A 12,527-nucleotide genomic window follows, 5' to 3' on the forward strand; every position below is an offset into this window, starting at 1 on the left:
ATGAGATCTCTACATTTTTTTATAGTATACCAGAGTATATCCATCCGGGCCAGGACTTTTTCCCACAGCCGTTTTCTTCAAGGCCAAGGTGATTTCCTCCGGGGTAATAATTTTTCTCTAGGGCCTCTAATTTTTCTTCTGCTATTCTTGGTAACCCCACCCCCTTTAAATATTTCTCCCTGATTTTCTTCTTTCATCTTCTGTTTCTTTTTCATTTCTGGGGCTCACTTCATACAGTCTAGTATAATATTTTTGAAACCTGTTTGCAATATCAGTGGTAGAATATACAATTTCTCCTTTTCCGTCTTTATTTTTTTTCTTTTAAAAGTTTTAGATTTCTTTTCATTTAATCTCCTCATTAAATACTTTCCAGGTCTGTTCCCCAACTGATATCTTTCGTTTGAGACCCTATTGAGTATCCTTCTCGACTCCTGTTCCATAAGCTCTTTTAGTTCTCTTTTGAAAATTATCTGATAAACATCTGTACCTATCTTCTTTTTATGCACCTGTTCTAACTTATGGAGCTCCTCAATCATTATAATTGCACTGTTTGCCCTTATGTTCTAAAATGCTTTGTAAACTGTTGGCGCTATATTATTAATCATTTTTTGTTCACTCTTTTTTTTATTGGGTTTTAGAAAATGGGAGTATAAATAAATAACAATTTTACAAATTGTAGTGTAATGTGCTGGAAAAATGTGTGCATTTTATTAATTTGTCCCTGTAAGGTACATATACTAACTTGTGTTAAAACAATATTCACTTAGCAAGAAATACTCAATCACATGCAAAGACAAGAAAAGAAAAAATATTTTTGTTTGCATATAATTGGATGATGCAAGTCAGCCGAGCTCTTATTGACTAAGGCTTCACCTTAGTCACTACGCTAAGCAAAACATTTTCCTTGCAAAATTAACAGCCTATTTGCCTTCAGTAAATCCACCACCATGTCTTTATAGTTACTATATTGTGCCTTCCTGTGCAGTACAATTTTCCCTGAAGTCAAAGTTTATAATATAAAGGGATTTGTATATTTACAGGTGTTAAGGCAGGTTGGGGTATGCAGTTTCTTTGTGTTAGCATGGGTTTCTAGGACATGTTTTAATTGGAATCAGGAGTCTCTGAAGTTAACCTCCCTGGCGGTATGATCATGTCAGGAATTTTGTGCTGAAAGCGGTACCATTTTTTTGCATGGAAATATGTAGTTTTTAATTGTAGGCTGTAATTTTTAGGAATAACTCACTGAAATCTATCCGAAAAAGAGTCTATTAAACATTCCGGATATGATAAAACTTGAAACACGAAATCATAAATTATAATTTATTAAATAATCATAAAAAATAATAATATAATAATAAATTTAATTCAATAATATAATCAAACCAAAAACACTGAAATTTGAAATACAGAGGCAAATTCGCACATCGCTGAGCAAAGTCGCAAAATCGTTTTCAGTGTCTGATGACGAATTTCCCTACAAATCATTATCACTCAATTCTGCAAGTGGTTCTGATTTACTATCGCTATTCTAAAACCGCTTTTGATGTAAAGGGATGCTTTTTGGCCGCCATGGACTTTTCTAGGTTTCCAGGCTGAAAGAACAGTCAAAATGCAGGCAGGGCACAGGACAAAGCAGTGGGGACAAAATGTATGTGAAATGCAGTGAAAAAGCAATGACAGCAAAAATGTCATTTTTTAAAAATTTAAAATTTCCCGCCGGTTCCGCCGCCTGAACGTTCCGACGTCACGGGGACCGGAACACGGAAGCCAGATGCCGGCATCCGCCGGAGGAGATGGACGGGGACGCTGCAGGGGACCCATCGTGGGAGCGAAGGACAAGGTAAGTGCTGCAGGGACCCCCAGAGAACGCTGCATGGTAAGCCCGAGTGTAGCTCGGGGTTACCGTTCTTGGAATAGAAATTCTACCCCGAGCTACACTCGGGAACACCGCCAAGGAGGTTAACTACTATGGAATATGTGCTGTCATGATTCCTTCTTGCATGTTTCACCAAATGCAGTTGTTGATTTGTTTACTGACCACATTTGTTTTGTAATCTTCTTTTGTGAGTGATGTCAGAAGGAAGGATCCATAAGCCACTCATCAAAGGCCCATGTGCATGAGGTGAGATGAATGGCCGCCTCAGCCCGGACTCCAGCCAGTCCATGCTTCCAACACATTTCACTCCGCACCTTGGAGCTTAATTATGATTAAGCTCCAAAAGGCAAAGTGAAGAACTTTAGGGGCATGGCCTGGCGTGAGTCCAAGCTGAGGCTGCCATTTATCTCACCTCATGCACATGAGTCTGCCTTTGATGTGCGGCTTAAGGAAGTTTTCTGCTGAAATTGCTGCAGCTTGGAGCTAGGACGAGTTCCCTATCCCTGCCAGCACTCTTTTTTGACTTCACCTCTCTACCTAATTTTTGTCTTTTTGGGTCACATCTTTGTGAGTGGTTTCACTTTTTAGGGTTATGTAGTAAATGTCAGAGAGGGGTGATATTAGACAAGTTGGCTTTCGCCCATGCTTCCTTGGTTATTGCAGTCTTAGCAGAAAACTGTGAGCTGGGGGTGGGGTCTAGGGGGGTTTTTCATATAAGTGTCCACTGTAAATGCAGAGGGCAGAGACTTATTGGCATTTTCATGGTTCTTAAGCCCTTCCCATGCCAGTCAGCCCAGGACATGTGCCCTCTTGAATCCTTTCTCCCAACTCTGGCAGAGTGAAAACCTCTGCAGCTTCTGAGATATCACAAGGCATAGAGAAAGATAAATAAGTCACTGTAAAATGCATATAGTGGGGGATGGATACTTGTTAATGATTAACAGGGGAGAGATTTTTATAAAAAAAAATTTAAATATTCGATCTTTGTACAATTGTACATGTCATATTTTACAATTTTTTATTTTTAGACTTTGGGCCAGTTTTAGCGAGGAAGATTTTACGCTATTATGGCTGCACATCTTCAGATTTGACTTCTTTAGATGACCTACTTGATAAAAGTGATGATTCATACCCTCAGGATGGTTTTGAAGATGTATTTGCGTGCAGCGATGACCTAGACAGCGAAGGTAATGTACTAGAAAGTGTTTTAACCTCCTTTTTATTTTCCTCTCATGATTTGGTGAAGGATGCTTTGTTTGCATTATTATAATTAAGCATTCATTTTTTTTCTTTTTCTTTATATTCTTATTTGTACAGTGTAGGGGCAGACTCTTTAAACATTATGACTGTTTTATAGGCAGTTATCTTCAGGTAATAGTACACTAACAAAAAATAAGATTGCAGGGAGTTTACATTTTATAATCCCTTCCACTCTCAGATAGGCTGAGCTTTTCTTGCTAGTATCTTTAGGTGATGGACCTCTACTGTACTAGGAGACACTTTACCTTCTATGGTGGCTTCTCTCTCATTTTCTTCCTGAATTATAATGTTCCAATAAGCTTCCCTTCACTTTCTGGACGTGGTTTGTGCTGAGAGTTTATTTATCTACTTCCTCTTTTAGGAAATTGGGTTCCCTCTGTGCTTCCTGAACTTTCCTGCAGTGGTCTCTAAGCTTCTCACTCCAACACTGCTAGGATTTCTCTTTCCCTGTTAAGGCACATTTTACCAGATGTTTTAGTGTTTTATAGGCTTCTCAGCATCCGGTATCTCTTCTTGAGTGTGCAAAGCTACCACCTGCATTTCTGTTTACATTTAAATTCTACCAGGTGGACATTCAGGCCATTAAGATACCAGTTTTGGGCTTAAGGTGCTAACTGCTCTAGGAGTCTGCTGAGCATGCTTGACTTTCTTTTTTGGGGGGGGGGGGGGGCTTTTGGCAATGTTTACTGAAGCTAGCTGTGAGTGAGAGGGATTATACAGGGGGATATTCCTGCAGCATTCGTTTGTCCAGTCACCTGATGGTAGCTACATATAACCCAGTTATTGTGTTTAACCTCTTGCCATCCAGCAGGAGAGTGTATATATCCGGCCACCTGTTCCTGCAGCTTTTGCTTGCTTTGGATACAGAAGATCACATATTGGAGTATGGGGACTAACTCCATATGTAAACAAAGGCTGCATGCTGCAGGCAGTGTTCGTTTCCTATCACAGCAATCAGATGTGATTTTTTTTTTTTTTTTTTTTTTTTGGTTTTGTTTTCACCATGATCATCAGCTATCCCAGTACAGTGTTACTATGGTTACACTGTACTGGCATTGTTCGTGGTCAGGGACAATGGCTGGCTGCTGTGGTGACACTGTGTGCAAGTGAATCCAGCTAGTCTACCTGATCACTAGCTACACAGTGCAGTGTCACCATACCAGTATAGCCAGCCACAATGTCCTTGATCCCACAGTAGTACAGTGTCACTATACCATTGCAGTCAGCCACAGTGTCCCTGATTGACATAAATAATAAAGGATGGGTGGTCAAGACTCAATTTATAATGGAGTGTTTAGATGTGAAGCTTGACTTAGTTCAGCCTTCCTATTTTTGAGTTAGGGAGATGGAGGGGGTTAGATTGCCTTAGAAGGGAATGAACGAGTGTCAGATGGGGCTTGCGTCATCCAAAATTGATCATAAAAGTGTGGGAGGACTGTGGTATGCATTCTGAGTAGCAATAGATTGCAGGTAGTGGCCAAGTTAGGAAATCCTTCAGGGATATTGATCTTGGTAGGACCTCTTGTGTAGGTGTTTGAGTGCGTGGAATGCTCCTACAGAAGAAAATGTAGTAGGCTCGTAAACACACTCTTCATGCAAAGGCATTTGAAGTAGGGACTTTGTATTCCTGGCTGGAATGCCATTGAGCTCAACACAGGCGTGAGTGGAGACAGCTTAAAGATATCTCAAAGCCCCAAAAGATAGAATGGACTATTTTCAGGGCAGTGTTGAGGGGGTAGACTTTAATTTGGAGGGTTAGCAGTGGTTGTGTCATCACAGGAGGCCAGAGTGGGGTAGGGTTAAAGATTTGTTCAAAATAGTTTAGATTAGAATGATTACACCAGTTGGGGAGTTGTTTCAAGTGTGGCACATAGAATCTGATAGTGTCCAGAATCTAAGACCACTCTTGTGTTTAGACAGTTTAAGCACTGATCCAAGTCTAGCTTTTTCCCTCCCCAGATGAAATTGAGAGGTTTATAGCACAGTTTGGTAAGAAGTCAGAGCGAAGGCAAATTGGTAAGGTCTGCAGCAAATAAAACTGACAGGGTATCATGTTCATTTTAAAGTGGTTCAAAAGGGTTATTTTTAACCAATATAACAAACATATTAAAAAATATATTTAGTGCCCTGTTCCTTTAAATATAAATATACAAGTGCCAAATGTTACAGTGAAACTGATCAGTACAATGTGCAACAAATAATATATAAATTCATATACATACCTGTATGAAAATAAATAAAAAAAATAAGATGGTGAAGAAAGTGCTCCATGCTGCAATATATCAAATAAAGTGCTTCGGTGATCAGGTGCTCTTCAAAAGAAACAAGCAAGCCCCAAACTATAGAGATCCAAACAGCATATATATCATGACACCAGGCTGGCACTCTCACAATGAAACCATCGCTGGAAAAAGCCTGACTGCATCCAACAAATTGATATGCGGTCCCACCAAGAAATCAATCTGGTATTAAATGCCACTCATCGCAGTAGGAAGGATTGAACAAGAGAAACCCCATGGTGCGGTATGTTAAAACCAGCTTTTTTATTAAAAAGTATTACACTTACAAACAGGTGAGTAAAATATGCAGTAACTGATTCAATGTATTCACCCGGCCATGGACTCAGTACGCACGCCGCTGTGTAATGGCGTCACACAAGAACTCCGCCTGACGTGTTTCCCCAAAAATGGCGTCCTCTGGGATTGGAAATGTATTAGTTGCAGCAGCTCACTTTTTCACATCTGATTGGTTGGGTGAAGCGCAACATATTTTCTTTTGTTAACAAACATATTGTACTTACATGCGCTGTGCAATGGTGTTGCACACAGTGGCCCAATCCCTCCTCATCTGGGGTCGCCCACCGGGACTGTCTACTCCTCTTTTTCTCTGTCCGTTTGCCCTAAAAAAAAAAGTTGCTTGCTATGGGTGCAGACATGCAGGCTCAATCCTGAGCCGGGCTGTGTGCTATTGACATACACTGTGCGGTTCTTCCCTGTCCCCTGCTCCCTCCCAGCAGGATTTGATTGATAACAGCTGGAGCCAATGGCTATCACTGCTGCCTGTCAGTCCGTGTGTGAAGAGGGAGAAAAGTAGCATAGCACTGGATTGATTCAGAAGTGAGGTAAATGTTTAGAGGGGAAGAGAAGCACAGCAAGTCCTAAAACATTTTTTATCCTATTACAGGTAATGTTTTTAAGGTAAAACGTTTTAGCTTCAGAACCAGTCCTAAAGTATGTTGTTGTGGCATATTTATTCCATCTGGTGAGGTGTTTAGTGATCGTTTGATTTTGTAGAAAAAGGTTAAAGGTGAGGACCCTGTCCAAGTTGTCTGGTATGGAAGATCGCAGATTATTGTATATGAAATGAAGCCCATTTAAATGGGCAGTTATCTTTTAAGGTGTTTACTAGTGAAGAGAAGTGAAAATTCCCAGGGCTCCTGACTTGCTGTAATGAATTTTGAGGCTCAATGGATAGCCAGATTGCTTAAAGGATAAGTTCACCTTTGGGAACATGTTACATGTTCCACTCATTTTTAGGGTGGAACATGTATCATGTTCCCATAGCTGCAGCTGTGCCTGCTGCCCCCCCTCACAGTGACAGATAATACGGTAAGAAGTTTCCCCATACTATCTGCAAAATTTGAAAACAGCGCGTCCGTGCGGGGATTCTCCCACATGGCCACGTCATTCATTCACGGACGTCCATGAATGAATGAACTGCAAGTCCCAACAGCGTTAGTGGCTGTGGGCTTTTGGTTTTCAGTGAACTACCACGGCGCTGTGGAGCGCTGTGGTAGTTCATTAAAGCTTCCTGTCAGAATATTTGCTTGCATGTACACCCCGTACGGCAAGCAGATATTCTGACATTTCTGCAGGAGACCTGCATGGCGACAGCAATCTACTGATTGCTGGTGTAGTACTTTCCAGGCTCCTTTTGGATAATAAATGCACATTTTTTTTACCTGCCAAAAAATGTGCGTTTATTTTTGTCCAAAAGGTGAACTTATCCTTTAAATTTAAAAGCAGAGTGAGGATGAAGCTCTTTTTTTGTGTAAGAAAAGGTTTAAGGTGTCAGTAAACCCAAAAACATTATAACCTCCTTTCTAGTAAATTAGTGTAACTATATGTGCCATTTTATTTCCAAAATGTTTCAAATTTGAAAAAAATACCTCTTGATCTTGCTCATTATTGGGACCTACTTGCTACTGATGGCAACAGTGTGTAGGCTAACTTATACAGCATTGCCACCATGGTGTGCATGATCTTACATCCATAAAAAAAAAGCTGTTCGCTTTTACAGAATTCTCTGTTCTGTTGTACTCCAAGCAATTCAGATCACCAGCATGCTATCATTTCTGTAGTGGTTCTAACTGAGAGCAGTTTCTCCACTGACAATACTATCCCACACAGAGAGAACTCCCCCCTATAGCCAGTAATGAGCTGGGCCATCCAGAATGATCCTTCACTCATTAAAGACTTTGGAAAGCTCAGCGTAAGTGAGAGTAGTAGCGTGACATCCCCTGCACACACAGCATCAAGGTATAGAATTTTGTGTATTAGCTCAATATTGTGTTACAGTTGCCAGAGAGGAAGCAGCAGCACATGGGGCAATCCTACCAGGTGTTGTATGAGATTGAGAATAAGAATGGTTCCAAAATGGTCTCATTTGCCGCTACTTCGTCTGACGGGTGTGAGCCTTAATAGGAAGATGACCTTCCAGGGTGGAATAGTATAGATATACGTGGCATGTGAACAGAGATCATGTTCTCAGCATAACCACTTGCTGTGCTTTATAGGGTCGAAACCCTCAGAACGCCATGGGAGGCATGTAGGAGATGTTAAAAGTCCACAGTGGAAACCTGTGCACTGTTTCAAAGGATGCAGGTAGGCCATATATTTAACCCAGTGCACTCGGGTTAACAGGGCAGTCTATACAGTTGTAAGTTACAAGGTCCAGAGTGCTCTGGGGGAGGGTGTGTGGCTTTCGAACATGGGTCTCTTGGTGTGTGCTTGCCAGCATGTAGGAGAAGTCAAAGACAGGCCTCCTGGACTTCCCTCAGTCATTGCAATAGATGAGGTGTCTTGTGGTTCAGTATTCATTTTGGCACCAGGATTGGGATGTCCCACCTCCAGACTTCCCATTTCTCAGGCATTGCTCATTATGTTTTCTTTAACAGCATATTGGTGGATGCTGTATAGATATGTGTTGCAATCTTGTTGCATCTTTCTGTAGAGGACATGAGGTTCTGTGGACTCTATCCAGTTTAATGACATTGGTGGTTTGGTTCATGGTCAGGATTTCAGTTGGATGCCTCTTATTTTTGTGTTATTTCTTCTCCTCCTAATCTCCAAATCATCAGAACAGAGCTGCTATGCATTGTTTGGGTTTTTTTCCTGTTTGGACAGTTTGTAATAAGGCAAACCCTGGAGGCATTATAAGAAACTTCTGTGCATGTGACTTTTGGGTTCTAGGATGATTTTATTTTTTTTTTTATTTGGCTACTATACATAGGTTTTGAACTCATTGGCAACAATATCAGACATAGATATTATTGGTTTTTTTTTTCTTATGAGTAGTATTTGTGCCAGTTTTTTTCTTTTTTGACTGATGTGGGTTACTGCAAACTGCACATAATTACTTTTTACCTGCTCTACTGAATAATGAGGGATAAAATGTATCATTGGAGACTTCAGGAACTTTTATGTACAGTCTTGAAGAAAGGCCTTGAATAAGGTTCAGGATCAAGGACAAAAGGACAACTTGAGTAACATCACAGGGTAATCACATTTAAAGTAAACCATAGTAAAAGGAGGGTAGTTAAAAAAACACTTAATTTCTTTTCTTTTTTTTATTTAAATATTTATTAGTTTTCAAAATATTAGGAAAGATAAAAACCACATCACAAATTTTTACATTCTCTTAAAAACAAAACATATAACACTCATTTCCCATATTTCCTTATTTCTCCCATCCCCCCCGCTAACTAAATCACCCCCCCCCCCTTCCATCCTGCTTCTCTCTTCGTCTTCCACTCTATTTACCCTCGATCTAAACTCTTCCCAATTATTCCATTTTGCGTAATATGTCTCTAACCTATCTTCTTGTATATAATACAGTTTCTCCATTCTCCCAATCTGGTCCACTCTATCTATCCAGTCCTCCTCTTTTGGAGCTTCTGCCTTACGCCAAAACTTTGGTATCAGACGTTTAGCTACAAAGTACAATATACCTGTTTCTTTATATTTGTTTACTGATAATTCTGTATTATGTAGAAGGCAGATTCCGGAGTCCAAGCTAATATCTATTTCTGTAATCTTTCTAATTTGATGTACTACGTTTCTCCAGAATATTTATATTTTTGGACATTTCCACTATATGTGAAACATTTTGCTAATCTCTCCACATCCCCACCAACATAAAGGTGATTTTTCCCCACACATCTTGTGCTCTATACTTGGTGTAATATACCCTCTTATCAAACATTTATAATTAATTTCCACCTCTCGTGTACTTACATTCTTGTGGACCAGTCTAAATATTTTTTTCTGTTTCACCTCCTCTATCTCCTCCTCCAAATCTCTTTCCCATTTTTCTATAATCCTTAATTTTCTTTCCCCTATATCTAACTCCGTGAGGATTTTATATATTTTAGCCGTGGCGTGCTTCCCATCTCCCCGTGCTTCCAACAACCTCTCAAACAAATTCCAATCTTTCCTAGGTCTCAAAGGCTTAGGCAAGTTCCCAACAAAACATTTTAATTGATTATACCTCCAACTATCTATCCTGGTTAATATCTTTCCCTCATCCTTTTCCAAACCCTTGAGTGATCTCAATTTTACCCCCTTCATTATATCTCTCAATTGGGCCTTCTCCTTTTTGATCCATTTTCCTGAGATTTCCTCCCTACCTGGCGGGAAAAGCCCTGAATTTCTCACTGGCATCAAAAATGAGTTAAAGTCCCACTTCATCTGCTTAATTTCAAGAGAACAAAACTTTTCTAAACTGCGCTCAATACTACAAGACAGTAAAATGGGATTGAATTCTAGAAACACTGAACACTGCAGAAAAATGGGAGTGCTTTAAGAACATATTAAAATAAAGGTATTAGCCAGTGCATTCCAATGGGCAACACATATAAAAGAGCTAAGGTTAAACTTGGATGCCTAAACTCTAACGTAAAAGGTATATAAACGGTAAAAAAAAAGCCTTTGAGAAATATAAGGCTGAAGGGTCATTGTCAACATTCCAACAGAACAAGGAATGTAATAAAAAGTTTTTAAGAGCTCAATCAGGGCAGCTAAAATAGACTACGAGAGGCACATAGCAGAGCAGAGTAAAAAAAGAATCCCAATACATTTTTAAATATATTAACAATAAGAAAGCAAGTTCAGAGCATATTGGCCCAATAAAAGATGATCAGGGGAAGCTCGTTACAAATGACAAGGAGAAGGCAACTATACTAAATGCGCTCTTTGCATCAGTTTTTTACAAACGAAAGGAAGGGTTTTAGCAACCATGACTGTATTGTCCGTAACATGTCACAGAAGGTACCCTTGTGGCTAAGAAAAGCCAGTGTTCATAATAGACTCGACAAACTTAACATTAATAAATCACCAGGACCGGATGGCTTACACCCAAGAGTCCTCAAAGAACTTAAGTCAGGTTATTGCCAGACCGTTATTCTTAATCTTTATGGACAGCTTAGAGACTGGAATGAGCCCAGCTGATTGGTAAAAGGCAAACGTGGTACCAATATCTAAAAAAGGGCAAAGACCTCTGGAAATTACAGGCCAGTTAGTCTATCATCAATAGTATGTAAGCTACAGTGCCTTGATAAAAGTATTCATACCCCTTGAAATTTTCCACATTTTGTCATGTTACAGCCAAAAACGTAAATGTATTTTATTGGGATTTTATGTGATAGACCAACACAAAGTGGCACATAATTGGGAAGTGGAAGGAAAATGATAAATGGTTTTCAAAATGTTTTACAAATAAATATCTGAAAAGTGTGGCATGCATTTGTATTCAGCCCCCCCCCAGAAAATATTTTGTAGAACCACCTTTCACTGCAATTACAGCTGCAAGTCTTTTTGGGTATGTCTCTACCAGCTTTGCTCGTCTAGAGCGTGAAGAAGAATGGGCACAAATTTCACTGTGCGGATAGAGTGTTCAGGGTGATGTGCAGTGTTAGTTTGCAGCCACACACAACGTTTTGCTTTTAGGAAAAAAAGTTCAGTTTTTGTCTCATCTGACCAGAGCACCTTCTTCCACATTTGTTGTGTCCCCCACATGGCTTCTCGCAAACTGCAAACAGGACTTCTTATGGCTTTTTCAACAATTCTTCTTGCCACTCTTCCGTAAAGGTCAGATTTGTGGAGTGCGCGACTAATAGTTGTCCTGTGGACTAATTCTCCCACTTGAACTGTGGATCTCTGCAGCTCCTCCAGAGTAACCATGGGCCTCTTGGCTGCTTCTCTGATGAATGCTTTCCTTGTCCAGCCTGTCAGTTTGGGTGGACGGCCATGTCTTGGTAGGTTTGCAGTTGTGCCATACTCTTTCCATTTTCGGATAATGGATTGAACAGTGCTCTGTGAGTTGTTCAAAGCTTGAAATATTTTTTTTTATAACCTAACCTTGCTTTAAACTTCTCCGCAACTTTATCCCTGACCTGTCTGGTGTATTCCTTGGCCTTCATGATGCTGTTTGTTCACTAATGTTCTCTAACAAACCTCTGAGATCTTCACAGAACAGCTGTATTTATACTGAGATTAAATTACACACAGGTGGACCCTATTTATTAACCACTTGCCCTCCAGAAAAAAATTTAAAATCAAATTTTGTCATAAATTTAGGCCAAAATGTATTCTGCTACATGTCATTGGTAAAAAAAAAAAAATACCAATACGTGTAAATTAATTGGTTTACGTGAAAGTTGTAGCGTTTACAAATGGTGGTATATATACTGGGATTTTTTTTTTTTTTTTACTAGTAATGGCAGCGAACTTATAGTGGGACTGCGGCTAGCATTCTGACACTGGGAGGAACTGACTTGATGTCACTGACATCCCAGTGACACCAATACAGTGATCAGTGCTAATAAAAAGCACTGACACTGTACTAATGGCACTGGGCATGACGGGGTTAACATCTGGGGCAATCAAAGGGTTAACTGTGTGCTGTTTCACTATAGGGGCTGTGTGTGTGCTTCACTGTAAGCACACTGCTTTCTATGGCTCTGCTATGTGGATACATACAAAGCAGTGTGCGGGAGCTGACGGGAGAGATCTGTATTGTTTACATACAGGTCTCTGCCCCGTCGGAGATACTTGGCGATTACCGGGTGCTGGCGAGTGATCACCGGCCGGGACCTGATGATTGACAGCCGAGG

The 12,527-nt window shown here is 40.1% G+C and overlaps 1 protein-coding gene across 6 annotated transcripts in view; it reads left to right on the plus strand.

Moving 5' to 3' along the window:
* LRRK2 (leucine rich repeat kinase 2) overlaps positions 1 to 12,527 on the plus strand; it is a 362,321-nt gene that overhangs the window by 135,042 nt on the left and 214,752 nt on the right. For all 6 annotated transcript variants that reach the window (XM_089685047.1, XM_089685063.1, XM_089685038.1 and 3 more), the window contains one exon: positions 2,905 to 3,063. In XM_089685047.1, the coding sequence (XP_089541173.1) occupies positions 2,905 to 3,063 (159 nt within the window). The remainder of the gene's footprint in view (positions 1 to 2,904; positions 3,064 to 12,527) is intronic.

The sequence above is a fragment of the Staurois parvus genome, unplaced genomic scaffold (assembly GCF_062004578.1).
Source record: "Staurois parvus isolate SC_StPar_1 unplaced genomic scaffold, SC_StPar_1.0 ptg000019l, whole genome shotgun sequence".
Taxonomy (NCBI): domain Eukaryota; kingdom Metazoa; phylum Chordata; class Amphibia; order Anura; family Ranidae; genus Staurois; species Staurois parvus.